This window comes from Zootoca vivipara, chromosome 1, assembly GCF_965207765.1.
Source record: "Zootoca vivipara chromosome 1, rZooViv2.hap1.1, whole genome shotgun sequence".
NCBI lineage: Eukaryota > Metazoa > Chordata > Lepidosauria > Squamata > Lacertidae > Zootoca > Zootoca vivipara.
Window position 1 is genome coordinate 58,297,294 of NC_142582.1, and position 20,123 is coordinate 58,317,416.

At 42.7% G+C, this 20,123-nt stretch overlaps 1 protein-coding gene across 3 annotated transcripts in view; it reads right to left on the bottom strand.

The window, feature by feature from the left end:
- The window catches only part of LMNTD2 (lamin tail domain containing 2), a 33,998-nt gene that overhangs the window by 5,551 nt on the left and 8,324 nt on the right, over positions 1–20,123 (bottom strand). For 2 of the 3 annotated variants that reach the window (XM_088665801.1, XM_088665808.1), the window contains exons 3-12: positions 18,807–18,888; positions 16,940–17,101; positions 11,241–11,339; positions 9,886–9,983; positions 8,358–8,494; positions 7,187–7,301; positions 4,304–4,499; positions 3,164–3,283; positions 1,982–2,172; positions 943–1,091 (exon numbers count right to left, since the gene is read on the bottom strand). In XM_088665801.1, coding sequence (XP_088521927.1) covers positions 943–1,091; positions 1,982–2,172; positions 3,164–3,283; positions 4,304–4,499; positions 7,187–7,301; positions 8,358–8,494; positions 9,886–9,983; positions 11,241–11,339; positions 16,940–17,101; positions 18,807–18,888 — 1,349 coding nt within the window. Of the gene's footprint in view, positions 1–942; positions 1,092–1,981; positions 2,173–3,163; positions 3,284–4,303; positions 4,500–7,186; positions 7,302–8,357; positions 8,495–9,885; positions 9,984–11,240; positions 11,340–16,939; positions 17,102–18,573; positions 18,889–20,123 lie in introns of all 3 variants that reach the window. The other variant, XM_088665817.1, reaches the window with a different exon arrangement.

The window sequence follows — 20,123 nt, forward strand, 5'->3', positions numbered from 1 at the left end:
ACATGAAAAACACATTGCACTGAATGAGAAAGGAAGAAACAGTGTCACTCTTTGAAACTTCCTCCTTCAGCTCTATGTACTTTGGGGGGAGGGATACCCACCTTTGCCATGTCATATCAAGGAGGCAGTGAATAGGTGCTCAATTGTTTTGTGGGCACCAGGGAAATCCTCAAGGGTGCCACTGTGCCCATGACCACAGATTTAGGTAGTGTAATTAGATTGCTCACTGCACATTGGTATTGTTTTTTAGTGTGCATCTACACTAAATGAACCTGAGGCTGTTTTTTGTGAGATGTTGAGATATTTCTGTCCTCCATCCATTCAGCTTCCAGGATATCAGGTGGGAGGGGAAACATTTTTATTACCCATATTTAGTTCCCTAGTGCAAATTTGTCCTAAGGGGCTAACTATATGGTATGTGTACATACACCGAATGGAGGCCCAACACCATTCTGAAAGGAATAAAACTTTGGAGGGGGGAAGGAAGTATTTTGAACAGAGTAGGGAGGACAAAAAGAGGAAATGCTTCTCTCTTTCAGTATCTACCCTTTTTGTGCTTCACATTTATTTGTCTTCCAAAGCAGCAGGGAATGGGAGAAGGTGCTTAGAAGGTGATATGGAGCTGAGAAATGATGGAGAGGAAAGAGCTAAGCAAGCAACCTATCTTTGCTGATGCTCTGCTCAAAACACTCCCTCCTAAAGCTATTTTTCCTTCTCCTTCTTCTTTTAAGAAGGCATCAGGGTTCCATACCATCAGTTTGCATGTGATGTGTAGTTTGTTCCAGTTATGAAAACATTGGATTAAGCTATGCTTCTAAAATTATCTTTTATTTATTTTGACAAATATAGCATAAAATTCTTCCTTAATGCACATAGCAGTACACAGATTATATTTAACAACAGTTAGAGCTAAAACAGATATCCTTATGTTGACTTGCATACCCATGAGTGGAGGCACACTTTTTGAGGAAATTGAATATAAGCTGGAAGTTTCACTGCTTGCATCACTGATTTTCGTCCTGACTCCTGTGGTACGACTAAGCAGCATTTTGCTACTTTGTGCAGAATCGAAAGAAAAGTGTCCATGGAACCTGAACAAGGAATAAAAAAGATTGACTCAAGAGGAAGCTCACCCTGTTAAGAGAATTGGAATAAGCATCAGCTCCTTGCAACCAACTCTATCCATTTCAAACAGCTATAGGGCAGCTGCAAACTCTTCACACTGCTGCATCTGGGCACTGAAAGTGATCAACCTGAACTACTTTATATTTTGGAAAGTTGTTTGTACATTGCACATTTGGACACCTCTTGGACACCTCTGTCATAATTTTGCATAATGCTTCCTGAGATCATGGAGCAGGTTTTTGTCTTTTTGGATACAATTGGATACAACCTTTCAGGACTGCACTGAAGTTCTAAAAATCGGTGCTGGCATCTAAAGATTCAGAGCCACAGTCTTCAGAGGGCATGAGTATTTGATATTAGCAGTGTGATAGTAATGGTATGATTTGCACTTAACACTAAACCATAGTTTGTTTTAAACCATGGTTTGTTTAACAAAACATGAGTTAACCACAAGGTGCCTTGCAGACAATCAAACAAAACACGACTTGTTTCTTCAACATTTGTTTGGTTTTTGAGCTAATCTTGCCTCATGCCTTTCTAGTTTCGTGAATTTATAGAAGACGGAGTGTCAAACAAGCCATGGTTAAGGAAAGGTACTAGGTTCACATGTAACACCAAACATGTAAAATAAACCAGGATTTGCGAGCCAATAACAAACACTGTAATGCATTTAGCTTGTGGTTTGTATGCAGTAAGCAAACCATAGTTAAGTGGCCCGAAAGGGGTCATGCATAACACTAAGCTATGGTTTAATAAACCATGGTTTAGTGTTATGTGTAAACCATTGCATGGCACTGACTGTACTCCATTCCTTCTACCTGTTTTTCACCAGCACACTCCTAGATTGAATCGCTACCTTTTGTTTACCAAGATGCCTGAAGGTCTACGAGTTCGTTGGGACGAAGCTACCTCTGGCCTCGAGGGCAAGGACTCCAAAGTTTCATCATCTTCACTGAGTGGAAATTTGTCCACTGAAAGGTCCACATTATCGCTATAGGCGTCTGCAGCTGCCATGAAGTGCTGAGGACCTCTATATCGTGAGATAGTCTTATAAGATGAAAGTGAAAGGAAAATAAAGTTATTCACCAGACTTCGACATTTATATAATACTGCTTTTCAGTGCTCCCATGGTAGTTGACAATTTGTTATATCAACGCATGAGAAAAGGATGGATTCTCTCAGGACCTATTCAGAAGTGGATGGTAGACATTCCCTCTTCTGCTTTCCCCTCAGGGCATGCAAGTCCTTTAGCATGTCCTTCATTCCCAACAGCCATAAATGTGTATCAGCTGTTGATCCAGAAATTACAATCTAGGATCACATACTTAGGTTTATGCTTATTTATTCAAAATTTTAGAAGTGGCCATTAATATTTAACTGCTGGCTTATAACTACTAATGCTCTGCTCCAAACAAGCTGCGATGCCATTTGGTGGCTGCACCTGATGTTCTCTTTGGGGCAGGGGTACTATAACTGACACACAAAACAAACACCCAGAGATACACTGTTCCCTGGATGTGGGAAACCAATTGCAGCCCCCTAGGCCTCCCTAGCTGGCCTTCAGTAATCTAATCAGGCCACACACCTTCATTCGCCATGTAAACAACACCCTATGTCACAGAAATGCCATAGGTCTTTGGTGACCTCATTCAACAGAAACCTCTCACTGTTTACAGTGTGCATAACAGCCATTTCATGTATATTCATGAGCTCCACCACACTCAAATACTGTTTTGTATTACAAATCTATGCTTAAGTTTACTCTGATACAATGCCACCCTACGTCATGGATAACCAATGTGGTGCCCTGCAGGTGTTGTTGGACTACAATTCCCATCAACCTCAACCATTATGTCTAGTGGTCAAGGATGATGGGTGTTGTAACCCAACAACATTTGGGGGGGGTCCCACGTTGGCTATCATTACCTTAGGATGGTCAACCTTTTGGGCCTTTCCCCCTTTTTAATTTTTAAAACTTAGAAAATTATAACACGCTGTACATCCCTCCCCCTCCAAACTATTAAACAAAGCAGTTCACCTGGCCATGATAGTCACAGAGGCAGGTTGTGCAATCTGGACCCGTTCTGAAAAAATGTTGCCTGCTTAGTGGCATGTTTGAAGCTTGCTCATGAGCAAGGTTGGCCCCTGCAGCCCACACCTATAAAATATAGGGCAAATGGACGAGACACAGCATTAATGTATGACCTACAGTACCTCCCATTTTCATCTGTAACTGTAGCCTGGTGGCCTGTATTTGCAAACTTCATGGGGAGAAAAGGTACTTGGAAAGACAATTTGGAATGAGGAGGAGATCCAGTAAGTGAACCAGTCCAGAAAACTACTACTGATTTGTTAATCCCTTTTGGCTTTGCTCATTAAATTCCTGTGCAGTCGGGAACTCTGCTTTAAAAAAAACCCTGGTCTGGCAAACACAAATGCTTGTGCTGATGGAACAATTGTGTTAGCACAATGTTAAATTCCACCCATATATATTCCATTATTTCCCTGTAATGCTGGTAGAAATGCATTCTGTTTTGTTGGTCAGAATTACACATTTCTGTGAAAGCAGAAACACTTCCCATACAACCATTTTGCTTTTTAAAAATATTTTTCTACCCATAAGCACATAGTACAATTTAGAAATATTTCAGATAGAGACAACTGATTCCCTTTCTTTCTTTGCTCAAAAAACAATTTTATTTTAGGATATAGAAAATATTTATAGCAAAAATCACTTTTTACAGTTCTTAAATCCAGTGGGCTAACTTTCAGTTCATATTGATGTCATCAGTTTGGAGCAAAATGTTTTGGACTACCTATGGCATGAAATTATTGTTCAGCAAGATAATATCTATATACTGAATTTTTCGATGTATTAGACGAGGTTTTTTGACTCAAAAATCATGTCAAAAATTGGGGTTGTCCTATACACGGATAGTGCTGAGTGAGGCGTGTGCTCTAGGGAGCGTTCCCACTTTGCCAACCCCCAGCAACGGCCCAGCACGAGTGCAATTCCCCCTTAAAAAAACTCAACAATTTTGGGCCATCTCCCCTCATTTTCTTTAAATTTAGTGCCCCAAAATAGGTGGCTTATACATGGGGGCATTTTATACATGGAAAAATACGGTATCTATATCACACTCAGGACTGGGAAGCAGGAGAGGTCCCTGCTGCTTACTGTGATGTGATGCTGTGCAGGCAGAATGGTGCCATTCGGGAAACGATAGATAGACACTGGGAAGTCTCTAACCCATTGCTGGATGATGTAGCCACTTAAATCTATTTCCTTGTTCAATAATGTATTGAAGATTCGGACATATTTGCCCGTATTATGTACACTCACAATCCTTAATGGTCCTGAACCAATATGGCATCTAGGGGAAGAAAGGGGGCAGAGGAGGAAAAAGATGGGTTAGGTATGACTGATTTATAAACAACTAGCTGGCCCTGCCACATATTGCTTTGGGTTATTTGTGTGATTTCCCCTACCCTGTGCCAATCCATGACGTATCCCTGTGATTCCCCCACTCCTCCCCTGACCCCCCCCCCCCCGGTTATCCCTGTGACCCGTTCATTTTGCACACAATCATTCTCACAGACCAACTTAGTCATCTGTAACTCTTGTACAGTGGAAACTCGGTTTTAGAACGTCTCAGAAGTTGATTGTTTCGGTTTATGAATGTCGAAAACCTGAAACAAAAAAATAAAAAAAAATCCTTCCACTGTTTCCGTTTTGAACGCTTTTCGGAAGTCAAACGTGCCACACGGCTTCCCTATTGAATTTTCCATAAGTAAATGCTTCCAGAAATACATGCTTCAGTTTTCGAACGTTTCGGAACGGTCTTCCAGAATGGATTACGTTCAAAAACCGAGGTTCCACTGTACTTAGTTTCCAAGATAAGTAAAATGGCGGTCTGAAGCTACAAGAGTAGTAGCAGCTGAGACAGTTGTGAATTTGTCTGGAAACACAGTAGAATTAGAAAAGGATTGTTTAGGGCAGAGCACGGATCACCAACCTTTTTTTTTTTGCTCATGGGTGCATTTGCAAATTGGACAAACTGTCACGAGCACTACATGCACACAATGGCCAAGCACACTCTGTAATCTTTCTATTGGCTGCAACAAAATGCTTTTCACAAGCCTAATTTCAGCAGGGGAAGAAAGCTCCGAGAGCCAGGGAATGCCTCTGCATGTGCAACAGCACCCATGATAAGCACCACTCTGACAATCCTGGGGGGGGGGGGGGAAGAGATCACATCTATACAAAGTCTAGACTACATACACTCTATGCCTTCCTTCAAAGCACATTTGAAGAACATTTTTCTCCTCAGAGAATTCTGGGCACTGCTGTTTGTTAACATGTGGACGTGAATTGTAACTCTGTGAGGGGTAAACTACAGTGCCCAGAATTCTTTGAGGAAAAGACTGTGCTTTGAATGTGCTTTTAAGGTATATAGAGCATAAACAGCTATAGTTTATTGGGTTAACTACTACAGATATACATGTTTATCTTCAACAGAAATATTTTTATTATACTTCCAATATTATTAAACATTTGCCATATGCAAATTGGCCATTTGCAATTTCCTAGTGAATACCAGGAGGAAGAGCAGAAAAGCCTGACAAGAAGCTGTGTCACAGATGAACAGGCAAAATGACATCCTGTCAGAGATCATATTTGATCCACTTCCATTACATATTCCAGGAGGATGGTAAAAGCGATAAAAAAATAAGAAGCCAACTGAGGAGGTTAAAAGCCAAAAAGATGGGGCAGGGAAGCACATAAGGAGGTAATTAAAGCACATGGATTTAGAGCAGGTGTGTGAGAGAACTGGTACTGGTAAAGTCACTTCATCTGAGGTGAAGTGATTCTAACAGCTATTCCTTAAACAATGAGGTGTGTGTGTGGTAAACATATGAAGGGATGGTTGGAAGGTTGTTGGCTGTGTGTGCGTGTGTGTGTGTGTACACGGGGGCATGTACCAGTAGTCATGGGCTGAGCAGATGTTTGCGTACTCCACAAAGTGGTTACAGACTTTGTCTAGCTGGCTGATGCTTTTAAGCACACAGTTATCCACATAATGTGAAAAGCCCAACTTCTTCCCAGCTTTGCTTCTCTGGGTCTTTATAACTTACGATTCTTTGGCAGCTCCGGATCCTCCAGACACCTGTCTAACAGAATGGCGGAGGATGCCTCAGGGGTGGACCCTACCCTGCATTGCTGAGGGCCTCCTTCATGTTGATCAGTGATGGACAGCAGGTAGGCCCAGAACATTGTCTCAGAAAAGGAGCACTACACAAATGGATGGGCAAACTGATGAATGATACAGGGCCTCAAAAAGCGCTCCAAAAGTGGGGCAGCAACACATTAAAAAGCTGAAGGCGGGCTGCTTGTTCTGCACTGTTGTCTCAAAGTGTCCCAAGAAAGGTCTTTGCTCCCTGCTCTGAAAAAGCCTACCTTCTCATTTGAAGGCAGAACTACTATTGCACTACGAGAGGATGGGGTGGGCGGCCCCTGGGCATAGCTCTCAGTGTACAGGTGGACACAGGTTCAGCCAGGAGTGGTCAGCAGGGCACAGCAGCATAGGTTGGCACTGGTCATCTAACTTCCCATGGCAGAGGCCGCTGCCAGTAACTTAAGAGGGAAAAGATGGCAGGGAGTTCAGCGTGGTACCGGCACTGGTGGAGCCCATCAAACACTCCCTCCACTGTGCCCACACTGCAACAACATCCCTGCCACCTCACCCTTCCCCATCTTCTTTACCAGCAGTGAACTCAAAGTTGGAAAGCCAGGTAGGCAACTGGGTTGCTACTGGGTGGATGCACCCTGTCTTTTACTGGCTGGGCTTTTACTGAGACTCTCACACACAGTGGAGTAGCGTACAGACCATCCAGGAGGAAGGAATAATGTTTGCTTCAAAATGGAAAGTAGTAGAAAGCATGGAGGAGTCTCTCCTTAAGTCTGGTGAAACTGCAGGGCAGAGGCTTATCACTCTTCGCCTGAGTCGCAGAGAAATGGCAGCAAATGCTCATATCAGAGTTGACCTCTGAAGGTACTCACCTCCTGCATTCTTCTACGAAGGGGCAGGCCAAAATGTGGGTGTACATTTCTTCCTCTGACAGCGGTCCAAGAGTGAGACCAGACTGTGCAAGGCTCCAATAATCCAGGGAAGAAGCTTTTGAAAGTTGAAACATAATATACTCATATGGCATATGAATGAAAACTAATGAAAACTAATGAAAACTTCCAGGGGAAAACACTGTAGCTGAAAGTCAGACATTACAATGTGATGATATTAGCTGCGTTAGAAAGGTCTGTGTGCCCTGGGGGAAGGCAGATGAGAAGCCCAGGCCACAGAGCACCAGCCATCAGCTCCGGAAATGACCCTTAGTGGGTCTGAGAGAAGTCTCCCTGTTCTCTCTTACATATCACTTTATGTTTTAAACTTATCAACTGGCTTGGGTGCTTTGGCTGAAAGGTGGGATATAAATCCAATAATAAATAAATACATTATACAAATAAGTTATCTGCATTTATGAATATTCATGAATATTTATTTATTTATTTAGACATGCCTTCCCCCCCTGACGGAACACAAGGCTGCTTACATATAAAAATGAGAACGGCAAAAAAGATGGAAAAGAGCAATAATTAAAAAAGCAATTAAACATTGATAGAAGTAAAACTATATACATATATAACATGTATTTTTTTAAAAAAAAACCTACAAATAATTACAATAAAAACAACACGGCACTAGCCCTTTCATAAAAAGCAGTCCGTACCCAAAAGCCTGTTGAAACAAAAAAGTCCTGCTGGTGGAAAGACAATAAGGAGGGAAGCAGTTTAGCTTCTTCCTGCCTGGGGAAAGGGCTGTGAGCTCATAGGGAAGTGGTGGGGGAGACTAATGGCTAATCGAGGCACAACTGGCCAACCCCAGATGGGCAGCAGTTGTGTGAGGAAGGGATGTAAGAGGCTCGCTTTCTGTCATAATTGTGGCAGTGACACTCTTACAGAATACATTAGAACAAACCCACCCACCAGTCTGGAGGGGCTCTGTCAGTAAAGTCAATGCTTTAGCATACGTGGAACAATCCAAGAGATTAACCTAGGTTACATTGGGCCTATGTGCATTGCACATGCGTGTGGGTGAGTCTGCATTGCATGTACGACTTTTTGATCAACTAGCCAATGCCAGGCTATTTTTTAAAGAGGAAGAATTTGAACTTACTTTTCCCCATGGGCGTTTTCTCTGAAGATGCTGCCGCATTGAAGGAAGACGACTCCATCATTTTGGTGTCAGGCACTGAAAAGATGTCTGATTTCTGAGAAGTGAGGACAGCCAACGAGGATGGTTCAGAAGGTGAACTGTAAAGTGGGGTGGGGAGTTTGACATGCATCCTTTGGGCTAATCCAAAATTTTCAACAAACAAACCCAGATATTCTTCTTAGTGCTGTATTCAGATGACTACCCAATACATTAGGGGCAGTGTGGTATCCTATCCACACATAATGGGGTGCTGTGGCACAAAGTGCATAACCTATTTGCTTGTTCTTGCAAAAGAACTAATGGAAAATTTGTGCTGTAGCACTGGAGTGGGGAGAACGGACTCTGGGGTTGCGGCGCTCATCTCGCTTTACTGGCCGAGGGAGCCAGCGTACAGCTTCTGGGTCATGTGGCCAGCATGACAAAGCCGCTTCTGCCAAACCAGAGCAGCGCACGGAAACGCCGTTTACCTTCCCGCCGGAGCGGTACCTATTTATCTACTTGCACTTTGATGTGCTTTCGAACTGCTAGGTTGGCAGGAGCTGGGACCGAGCAACGGGAGCTCACCCAGCCGCGCTGATCAGCAAGCCCTAGGCTCAGTGGTTTAACCCACAGCGCCACCCTATCCCTTGGCAATGGTGATACTTCACAGATATTTCACACTCCCTGCCTACTGGAGCAGAGGCATCTTCTCTCTCTACTTCCCACATTCATTTTAAAGAGGACAGAAACTGACAGCTTCAAAAAGGGGGCATAGCAGGGTCACTAGGTTGGGGGGAGGGATCCATGGTGGCTACCATGCCATACAGCTCCTTGCTTGCCCCCCCCCACTCCTCACAAGAGGAAATATGTACGGAAGTACTGATTTCCCCATAACAGAGGCGGGGACCGGGAACTTCAGACCCAGTGTGTGAATGTGCCCCCCAAGCCTCTCTAACTGGCCCCCAGGACTCTCCCCAGACCTCACCCCCCCAGGCTTACTCCCTACTGTCCCTGCTTCTCACACTCCTTGTGTATTTTTCTTTGGCTGCAGCATGTCATGAACTGCCCCTTGCTTGTTTGGCTGGAGGACAGAGGGATATGCAAGTGTATATAGAATCTAGCCTTCTCATTGCTAGATTCATTGCTTTGCTCACTTTTCATAGAATCATAGAGTTGTAGGGCTGGAAGGTACCTCAAGGGTCATGTAGTCCGAACCCCAATGTGGGGCTCAAACCCATGACCCAGAGATTAAGAGTCTCATGCTCTACTGACTGAGCTATCCCTGGTCCAAACGTATGCAGCCTTCTGCTTGAAAAGGGTTCCTTTGGCCCTGCCCTATAGCACTGTTGAGAGGATGTAAAGCAATAATCAGAGGACCAAGAGCTGCCTTGGATGCTTCTACTACATTCTCAGATGTATTCAGATACCGACTTACCTCAGACAAGCTGCTGTTTTTCTACCATGCCCCCTTTTGGCCTTTTCTGTCAGAAAGCCTGCGGTTTGCAATTACCTTTCCTGTGAGCTTCCCTCCAGCGCACAAATGTGTGCCTTCTCTAATTTCAGGATTATTTCATCTTTTTCATCTTCAGTCAGCGAAATACTTCCAAACTAAAAAGCAGGAAAGGTGATGACACTGATAAACACCCGATTAAGGAAATATAACAATACTGTATTTTTCCATGTTTAAGACTATATTCCCCCCAAAAAATTTTTAAAGTTTAAAATGGGGGGGGTCATCTTATACATGGAATGTTGCAATTATTTATTTCTTAATTTTGGTCTCAAAAAATAGGGGTTGTCTTATACATGGGGGCGTCTTATACACGGAAACATGTGCTAATTCTGTGAAGTGAAATCTATGTTCCCTCCATGAAGCACGCTAAGCAAATCCTTGCCCAAACAAGGTATATTCCTTATGTAAGGCTGCCAGATTACCTCTTGAAGGCATTGCCTGCTCCTTTGGAGGGAGAATACTTGTGTTGAAGTATGTGTGTACACACTTGCTCGTGCACACACACATACACAGACTGTGGGTTCCATTGTGTCAGGTCCTATTTTAAAATAGGGAAATATCGTCCCAGCACCAATAACTACTACAAACCCCAAAATTTGTCTCCCAGAAACAGTGCTTGTCAGGAGTCAATCCATTATGGCCCCAACCCACACTGAGGCAGTAACCCACAGTTGGGGGCGTGACAAAATGTGAGGGTTTCACTTCAAAAAGTTTGCAGAACAATAGCAAAACACGGGCATTAACTTGGAGCCCAGGCTTGAAGTATTCCTTGATGTGCTTCCTGCAATTGTGATTTGGGATGATAGCTATGACCCTAGCTTTGAGTAGCAATTGCTCAGTTGGAGGGGTGCTGCAAAACATGGGGTTTTTTGCTACCAAGTGCTGCAAAACAACTGCAAAAATTTGGCACTGGTTGGGAGCAATCCCAAATTTTGGGGTTTGTAGTTCAGTCTATGCTCATTTCAGCGCCATTAATACCTAATCAAAAGTCTCTTCCTCTAAATTTCATAGGAGTAAGGGAACAATAACAAGGTACAAAGTGTGATTACAGGCAAACTGTAAGCAGGCAAACTTATTATACTAAACAAAATAAAAAAAATCCTTCCAGTAGCACCTTATAGACCAATTACGGAAAGTGTGTCGTTGGTATGAGCTTTCGTGTGCATGCACACTTCTTCAGATAGATGGTATGCTTAATAAGGTCACACTGGTTGCTTCTAAGGCTGCTTTCTTCAATTGAGATGGGTTATATAGTATTGTGCTAGATGGCGCTGTTTCTGTATGCGGGTTTTGAGAAGTCAAGTAGCTAGCCCTCACACTCTTCTAGGTTTTCCTGTCTTCATGGCACTGACCTTATGAAAGGCATCCACAAAGCTTGTGTGCTTTGGAATTCTCCGAAGATGTAGATCACTTGTGTCTGATGTTATCTTTGTTCCTGTCTCCGACCAGAGCTACACAAGAGGGTGGGAAAGTCAGATACTATTATTGCCTGCCAATCCCTCAAGTCAGAATTTATTTGTTGCATTTTCCAGCTATTGATAGATCAGCCTTTCATTAATTTGTCCCTTTTAAAAGGCATCTAAGCCAGTGACCATCACAACACATTAGGGCAGCAACCTCTAGAAATCAATTATGCAATGAAGTACTTCCTTTCATCTTTCACTGGATGACCAAACCTCTACCATGGTGTGAGAGGGAGAAAATAAACCTCTACTTTCTCCACAATGTGCATTCTTTCCTAAACCTCTCGAGTCCCATCTTATTCACCTTGTATTCTAATCTAAAAAACTACGAGCATTTTAGACTTTCCCTTTAGGGGAGGCGGTCGAGTTCCCTGATCATTCTGGCTGCCCTTTTCTGTAGCGTTTCCAGCTCTGCAATGTATATATTTTTTATTTTTATTTTTATTTTTAGATGGGGTGACCAGAGCTGTATGCAGTATTCCCAGTTCCACCTTATATTTGTATAAGGGTGCTAGGACTAATCCTCAATCCACCTGGTAGATCAGTCCTTTTAAGATTGAAAAGAGTGAAAACAACAACAACAGCAACAGCAACAACAACAACAACTTATTATTTATACCCCGCCCATCTGGCTGGGTTTTCCCAGCCACTCTGGGTGGCTTCCAACAGAAAAATGAAATAAAATAATCTATTAAACATTAAAAGCCTCCCTAAACAGGGCTGCCTTCAGATGTCTTCTAAAAATCTGGTAACTGTTTTTCTCTTTGACATTTGATGGGAGGGCGTTCCACAGGGCGGGCGCCACCACCGAGAAGGCCCTCTGCCTGGTTCCCTGCAACTTGGCTTCTTACAATGAGGGTACTGGTTCTCAGTGTCCGGGCAGAACGATGGAGGTGAAGACTGGACCGAGGCCATTTAGGGCTTTAAAGGTCAGCACCAACACTTTGAATTGTGCTCGGAAACATACTGGGAGTCAATGTAGATCTTTCAAGACAATGGGACAAGCCACTGTGTGATGGGGGTGGGGGGAGCACATGAGAAGCAAGGATGGGACAATGGAGGTAGTAGGAGACAATAAGCGGCAGAAAAGGCAAGGGCAATGCCTTAGCAACCTGTTTGGGATCTTACCCCCCATTTAGGAGCTTGGCCAGAGGAAAAAGACTGATTCAGTTGTAAATGCAACCAGTTTGTAAGGCCTGGGACTCAACAGCCACCACAGAGCAAAATCAAAAATTTTCTTGCAAATGCTCAGGATCTTATTAGTGGTGATGTTTTGTGACTGGAGTTAGTTTATATTTTGCCTTTAAAAAAAATATTTACAGTATTCTGATCATTTGCGATGAAGCAGGCTATATAGTGAAACAAAATACAAATGAAATTGTATTTTGTCAGCACTCTGCATAATCTGGGGCTCTGATGCATTTGCTTTTGAGAAGAAAAAGGAAAACAGGCTTCAAACTTTTTGCAAGCAGTGAGTGCCCCCTACTGGCCAGTTATTGCAATTAATATTGGGTCTACAGTAACAGTACTGTACTTTTAAAGATGGGTTGCCATCATCTGAGAGAGAAAGAGAGAGGGGTATTAGTACTGATTCAGACACAAATTGAGATAAGTGGGATATAAGTGTGTGAGAGAGTGTTAGTTCTAGGACAAGTTACTTTAATGTGCATACACATAGGCAATAACATAAGTTTTAACTCAGGCAGGGTGGGGCATCTATTTTTGCTTTTAAAATGAAGGATGCCACACCACCATAACAAAACCTGAGTAGTTCAAACACTGTTCAAGCACACCACACACACACACACACACACACACAGAGAGAGAGAGAGAGAGAGAGAGCGCTACCATCAAGCCAGTCTATTGGTCTACTTAGCCCTTTTACAACGTATTAACCAAGGCAGTTCTCTGATCTGATACATGGAAACTACTGTGAAAATGAATGTGGCTTAGTCACTACAGTATGTTAAAAGTGTTAAACTTGGATCTGAGTTCCTATCACTGCTCAGTTCAGCGGTTGATCCCAAAGTACCTTTTGACAAGTCATAATCCTTCAGCCTTTATTTTTCAGGAAAAAAACATATAACAAGGATTTGCATCAGAAGGCGGTTATACTTATGAACACATTGACTTATTATACTAAGATGGTATGCTTAATAAGGTCACACTGGTTGCTTCTAAGGCCGCTTCATTCAACTGAGATGGGCTATATAGTATTGTGCTAGATGGCAGAGTTTCTGTATGTGGGTTTTGAGGAGTCAAGTACCGTATCTAGCCCTCACACACTTCTGGTTTCTCTTGTCTTCATGGCACTGACCTTATGAAAGGCATCCACAAAGCTTGTGTGCTTTGGAATACCCATCAGCCTTAACAAGCAGGGCCAACAGCCGGGGATAGTGGGAGTTGTAGTCTGAAACATTTGAAGGGTGGAGAAGACTGCTGTGATAAGAGGTGCTTCTTTTCAAGGTTCCAGGCAGCCTATCAAATGTGTCCTCCTCCAGAAATCTAAAAATTATAGTCATGTGCGGATATGCATGCTCATGCCCCACGCCGGCCCCTCTCCAATGCTACTGATGCATTAGGGGCATGCCTTCAGCAGGCTGAGGGTTGTGGGTCATGGAGGCTGCCAACACACATTCAGCAATCTGCCTCTCTGCACACTTGGTCCCAAATGCATGAATAGCAATAGAATCATAGAATTGTAGAGTCGGAAGGTATCATGAGAGCCAACTAGTCCAACCCCCTGTAATGCAGGAATCGTTTGCCCAACATGGGGATCGAACCCATACCTGAGCTTGAGAGGCTCATGCTCTTACTGACTGAGCCACCCCAAACCAGGGAAGGGATTATGCAGGGCAGAGGGGTTTGCACAGGGTGAACATGTACAATCCAGCTCTCTTGACTGCTTAGAAGCTTCTCATGGGCCAGCCCATGAAATTCAATGCTGAATTTGATGGACCTTGAGCAGGGCTCTTTTTATGCTCTTATTCAATGCCCCTTCAGCTCAGCTGCAGCCTCAAGGTGTCCTCCTTCTCCTGCCTTGCTTTGATGCTGCAGCTTATGTAAGCAGTTATGTAAGTTCTGGACTTTTCCTGAATCTTTTAAAACTCATTTCTCTTACTAAGTTGGCTTACAAAGTCTCCATCCAGGAATCATCATCCTCATTAAGAAGTATGGTGCTGGGGTGCTAGTCTTTTTCTTTACTGTCGGAAGAGCGCATTCTGAAGAAGCTTGGAGGCTCTCTGCACAAGAGCCTGCGGTATCCCTGGGCACATGATTGGTAAAATATGGGTTTGCTCTCGCCCGCTCTGCTTCCTCTCCTCTCCCTCTCCTCCCATTAGCCACTTGGCTGCTCTGTGCACACTTCTCTGTCTCTCTGAAATGATGTCAAGATAATGAAGTAATTGCTTTGACCCAATCTCACACCTCTCCTAACCTTTCCTGTTAAGCTGCCATTGCGGAACTGCTTAGACTTTCCTCTGAGCTTTGAGTTACTGACATCTCTGAGGGACAAAGCTTCGGTTTGGCCCAGGAGCTTTTCCTGTTTCTCACATGAGCTTTCTACAGCTCAGCATTGCCTAGGCAGCCATGGGCAACAAGAGCGAGTCATTGACTGGGAGAAGGGCAAAGAGTTCTGCCCCCTGATCTCTAATTGATGCTCACGATAAACCCACAGAAGAGAGTGCTGAGATGGAGCTATATTTTTCTTGGTTTCAGCCCTTCTCATGTCTCCCCTGACTGCATGCACTCTCCTTTGTGGGTTTGTGGTGCACTTGATATGAAAAGCTTCAGTGGCATCCCAGCTACAACAATTTATTGTTTTATTCATATACAGTATACACAACCTTTATAAACAAGGATCTCAAGGTGGTGTCCATGGTTCTCCTCCTTCCCATTTCATCCTCACAACAACCCAGTGAGATTGGTTCAGCTAAGAGATGGGGACTGGCCCAAGACCTTCAGGGCTGAGTGGGGATTTGAACCCTGCTTTCGCAAGTCCTAGTCCAACCCCCTAACCAGTGGGTGCATGGGAGTTCCTGCCAGGGTGGCCATTTAAGCAACCTGGGCTTACTGTTTAAGAGGGGCATTTGCAGTAAGTGCAAACTGACAATACGCTGCTACCACGGATGTTACGTGGTGGTTTTGACTAGTTTTGGGTGCTGCTGTCCTGTGCTTGCTTGCTTTTTAAAAGTGGTTTAGCTCTTCTACGTTTTCTTCAGTTGTTTATGTATAAACTGTACAGACATTTGCTGATAGAGGAAGGCAGGTCTGTTGTGAAATGAACATTAGGAAATACTGTAAGAGAGAGGGGGGAGGCTTCCATCTCTCTTCCAGTGCCTTGGGGTATCATTCTGCATCTAGCACAGCCAGGACTTTCCCCTGCTAACTGCACTAATAAATCACCAGCTAGTGAGTCCATTTGCAGCTCATGCAGTTTAATCTCATTTGAATCCTGATGCATGAAGAATGTGTAGTATTCTGTTTCTGGCCTCAAATGTTTTCCCAGCATTTAGCCAACCCCCTAGCACACAAACTCTGCGCCAATCCTCTGCTTCTCATTGCCTCCCTTCTGGTAATTGACAGGGGCACACACTTGCATTATATTATGTGAGCAAGGGATTTATGGTGCGGTGTGAGCCAGTTTAAAAAGCACACACACCAAAAAGCCTTCAAAATAACACTTTTTGTAGCAGTCTCCAAAAGCCTTTCTTCCACAGGGTTAAGCATCATAAATGCTAGCAGCAAGCTATAAATTCCTCCTAGCGTCACATTGCCCCCATGTACTGACATTTTTCAGAATTACTACGCTGAGGACGCACCAGCAAAGTAGTGAGGCAACAGGCAGCATTCTTGCCGAAGAAAAATATGCATCTGGTAGGTAAGGTTCAGGATTGGATAAAATTTCAGCCCGTGGCTGGAAACAGAAAATGATTTGAAGTGGAATGGAGGAACTGATGATGGGCTACATACATATTTCTTGCTTCAAAAATCTGTTGGAACATAAATAATTGTGTGGGACACAAGAAATGTCTGTGCGCATCCCGCAGGTAATTACAGCTCTGCGTACCACCTTCATCTCTTTCAAAAACTGTTACCTGTCCCCATCTTGCATCAGCAACTTGTAAAACCAGAAGCAGCAGCAAGAATACAGTGGTACCTCTACTTACGAATTTAATGCGTTCCGAACGCACATTCGTAAGTCGAAAAAAATTGTAAGTCGAATCCCATTGGAATGCATTGGGAGAAAAAATTCGTAAGTAGAAGCAACCCTATCTAAAAATTCGTAAGTAGAAAAAATCCTATCTAAACCGCATCCAAGATGGCGGACGGAGCTCCATTCGTAAGTAGAAATATTCGTAAGTAGAGTTATTCGTAAGTAGAGGTACCACTGTATATGCAGTGGGTTATATCCAATGTTAGTCACACGCAGTAGAAGCCATGAAATCAATGAGCCTACTTTGAGTACGTATGACTTAGCTGGATATCACCGAATGATTATACTTCTATGACTTAATTATTATTAAATGTAAAATAAAAGCACTGCATTCTACCCATTTGCAGTACAGTGCATCATTTGTTCCTCCTACCTCGAAGCACTCGCATGCTAATTTGGCCCCTTCATCCAATGAAGTGCTAGACTCAGAGTCTGATTCGTCATCCCTCTTTCTTGAGTGGGTTCTTGCCGTCTTTTGCCAATACATAACCTGCATTTTTGTCTTTACAAGTTTATCTTCCATCACTTTTATCTCCTTTTGAAAAATAAAAGATAAAATAAAGGGAATGATGGACAAGAGAAATAATAGATATTGGAGGCTTATCAAAAAGCCAAGGCCCCAAATTATCTGCTGGCAAAAGAAAAGCCAGCAAAAGACAGGCCTCATTTAAAGTTTATTCCAGGATAATGCTTCTTTTCTTGTTCCACTGATTTCACTAATATTCCCAGCTACTGAGATGAGTCTGCCTGATCACAGATAAAATGGGCATATTTCTGCTTAAAGACTCTTGAGATTTCAGCAGATGTTAAACTCATGAACTCAAAATGCAAAGCATATACGCTGAAAGAGCCTATTAAATACTAGGCCAGGAGCCTGCAATTAACAGCCTGGTGCTATGCATATTTACTCTGAAGTAAGTTTCACCAAGTTCTGTAGGGTTATCACCTAGGCAAGTGTACATAGCATTGCAGCCCAAATTCCACACACAAAGCAGAGTGTTAATACATCCAGTTTTTAAAATTATTAAATTATTTTATTTATTGAATTTATATACTGCCCTATACCCGGAGGTGTCAGGGCAGTTCACAGAAAAGGTCTGTCACCTCCAGTTCAGACCCCATGAGCATCTACTTGAAATTTTTATATATATTTTTGCTCCAACATGCATCACTTGATACTTGTTTACATTGGAGATATAAGGCCTTTTCATAAGTGACTCTGGAATAGGTCTCACATGGCTGTTAACGAGAGCTAGAAAGTCGAAGAAAGGCAGTTTTGGATCAAGTGTACAATCGTCAACATCTGTTTCTCATTATTTTTATGAATATGTGAAATACAAAAAAAAAAAACATCGTAAGTGTTCTGCCCAAATGAGCACACACTCTGGCAAAACAAATGTACAGTGGTGCCTCACAAGACGAATTTAATTCGTTCCGCGAGTCAATTCGTTTTGCGAAATATTCGTCTTGCGAATCGCGGTTTCCCATAGGAATGCATTGAAATTTCTTTTTTTGCCCATAGGAACGCATTAATTAAATTTCAATGCATTCCTATGGGAAACCGCGATTCGCAAGATGAATTTTTCGCAAAATGAATCCGTCTTGCGAGTCACCATCAGATCACAAGACGCATTCGTCTTGCGAAAAATTCATCTTGCAGGGCATTCGTCTTGCAAGGTACCACTGTATGTTGACAATAAGGCAAGTGAAAAAGGAATTTGGGAAGCACATTGCTAGAAATATTAAAATCAACCATGAGAAATTATGAAAATATCCGGGAGGAGATTGGACCCTAAATTGACAAGAGAGTGAAAGGTGTGCTGAAGGTAAGTAAGGAGACTGCATAGAATCTAAAATTTGCATCCATCGTCTCTAGAGAAAATATAAGACAGATACCTAATCCTGAACTGACGTTTTCAGGGCAAAATCCTTAAGAACTGACTCAAATAGACATCAAAAGACATAAAGTTCTGGGCCCTACTAACAAATTAAAAATTAGCAAATTACCAGGTGCAGTCAGCATCCACCTGAAAGCTGGAATTAAAAAAAAAAGGAATATGGGAGGAATCCTGGGAATCAACAGGATGATTCCTGACCCAGCAAGATTTGCCTATCTTCTGGTCCATTTTTCAATAGCGCTGTTTGTTTACTTTGTTCTTTAAATTGCCACTTGCAGGTGTTTGTGACATCTGGCCTGTCAAAAAGGCCACCCAGTGTTACTGTGTCTGTTACTCATCCACCTTCTCATGGTCCTTCTTGATAGTCTTCAGTTCATCATTCAGCTGGTCGACTTCTGCTTGAAGACCTCCTTCCTTTGGGCTCCTGCAAACAAGCGGAATTAAAACTTTGCTTCAATTTTTCAGATGTGTTTGGAGAAAAAGAAATCAAGTAACATACACATTAGCTTATCTCAGAAACTGATAGTTTCTTATGCTCTGTGATCTTTACTTCTTAATGAATAGACTCTTTTTAGAAACCCTAACTACAGTATATTCTGCCCTGAAACTGAAGTCCCCGTGAAACTGATCCTCAAGATCCTACTAAATATAATAATAATAATAATAATAATAATAATAATAATAATAATAATAATAACAACAACAACAACAACAACAACAAAATAATAATAATAATAATAATAATAATAATAATAATAATAATAATAATAATAATAATTTATTATTTATACCCCGCCCAACCTGGTGGGTTTCCCCAGCCACTCTGGGCAGCTTACAACAGAAAAATGAAATAAAATAATCTATTAAACATTAAAAGCCTCCCTAAACAGGGCTGCCTTCAGATGTCTTCTAAAAATCTGGTAGCTGTTTTTCTCTTTGACATCTGGTGGGAGGTCGTTCCACAGGGCGGGCGCCACCACCAAGAAAGTTCTTCTGCCTGGTTCCCTGCAACTTGGCTTCTTGCAACGAGGGAACCGCCAGAAGGCCCTCAGTGCTGGATCTCAGTGTCCGGGCAGAATGATGGGGGTGGAGACGCTTCCTTCAGGTATACTGGACCGAGGCCATTTAGGGCTTGAAAGGTCAGCACCAACACTTTGAACTGTGCTCGGAAACGTACTGGGAGCCAATGTAGATCTTTCAAGACCGGTGTTATGTGGTCTTGGCGGCCGCTCCCAGTCACTCCCAATTGGCAGGATATAAATTAAAAACTAAATAAAAACAATAGTTTGCGTTCACAAAGTGGAGCATTATAAATACATTTAAATGGGTGTGTGTGTGTGTGTGTGTGTGTGTGTGTGTGTGTGTGTGTGTGGAAGAGTGATGACAAAGGCAACAGCATAATCCATGGCAATCAGAATTATATAATAGGATAAAGGGAAACCTTTGATTTGTACTACTGAAATACAGGCAACTCCCCATTTGTGCGGAGGTTGTGTTCCAGGTCATTGTGCACTTGCATGAAATTGCTTGACATTGAAAAAGCTGTGAGTGGCTGCTTGTGATCCATAAACAAGGTGAGGTTTGATATAACCTGCCTGTCCTTTCTCTGATCTGATGCTGATGAGCATGCCAAGTTTGGTAAAAACTGAAGTCTGAGCA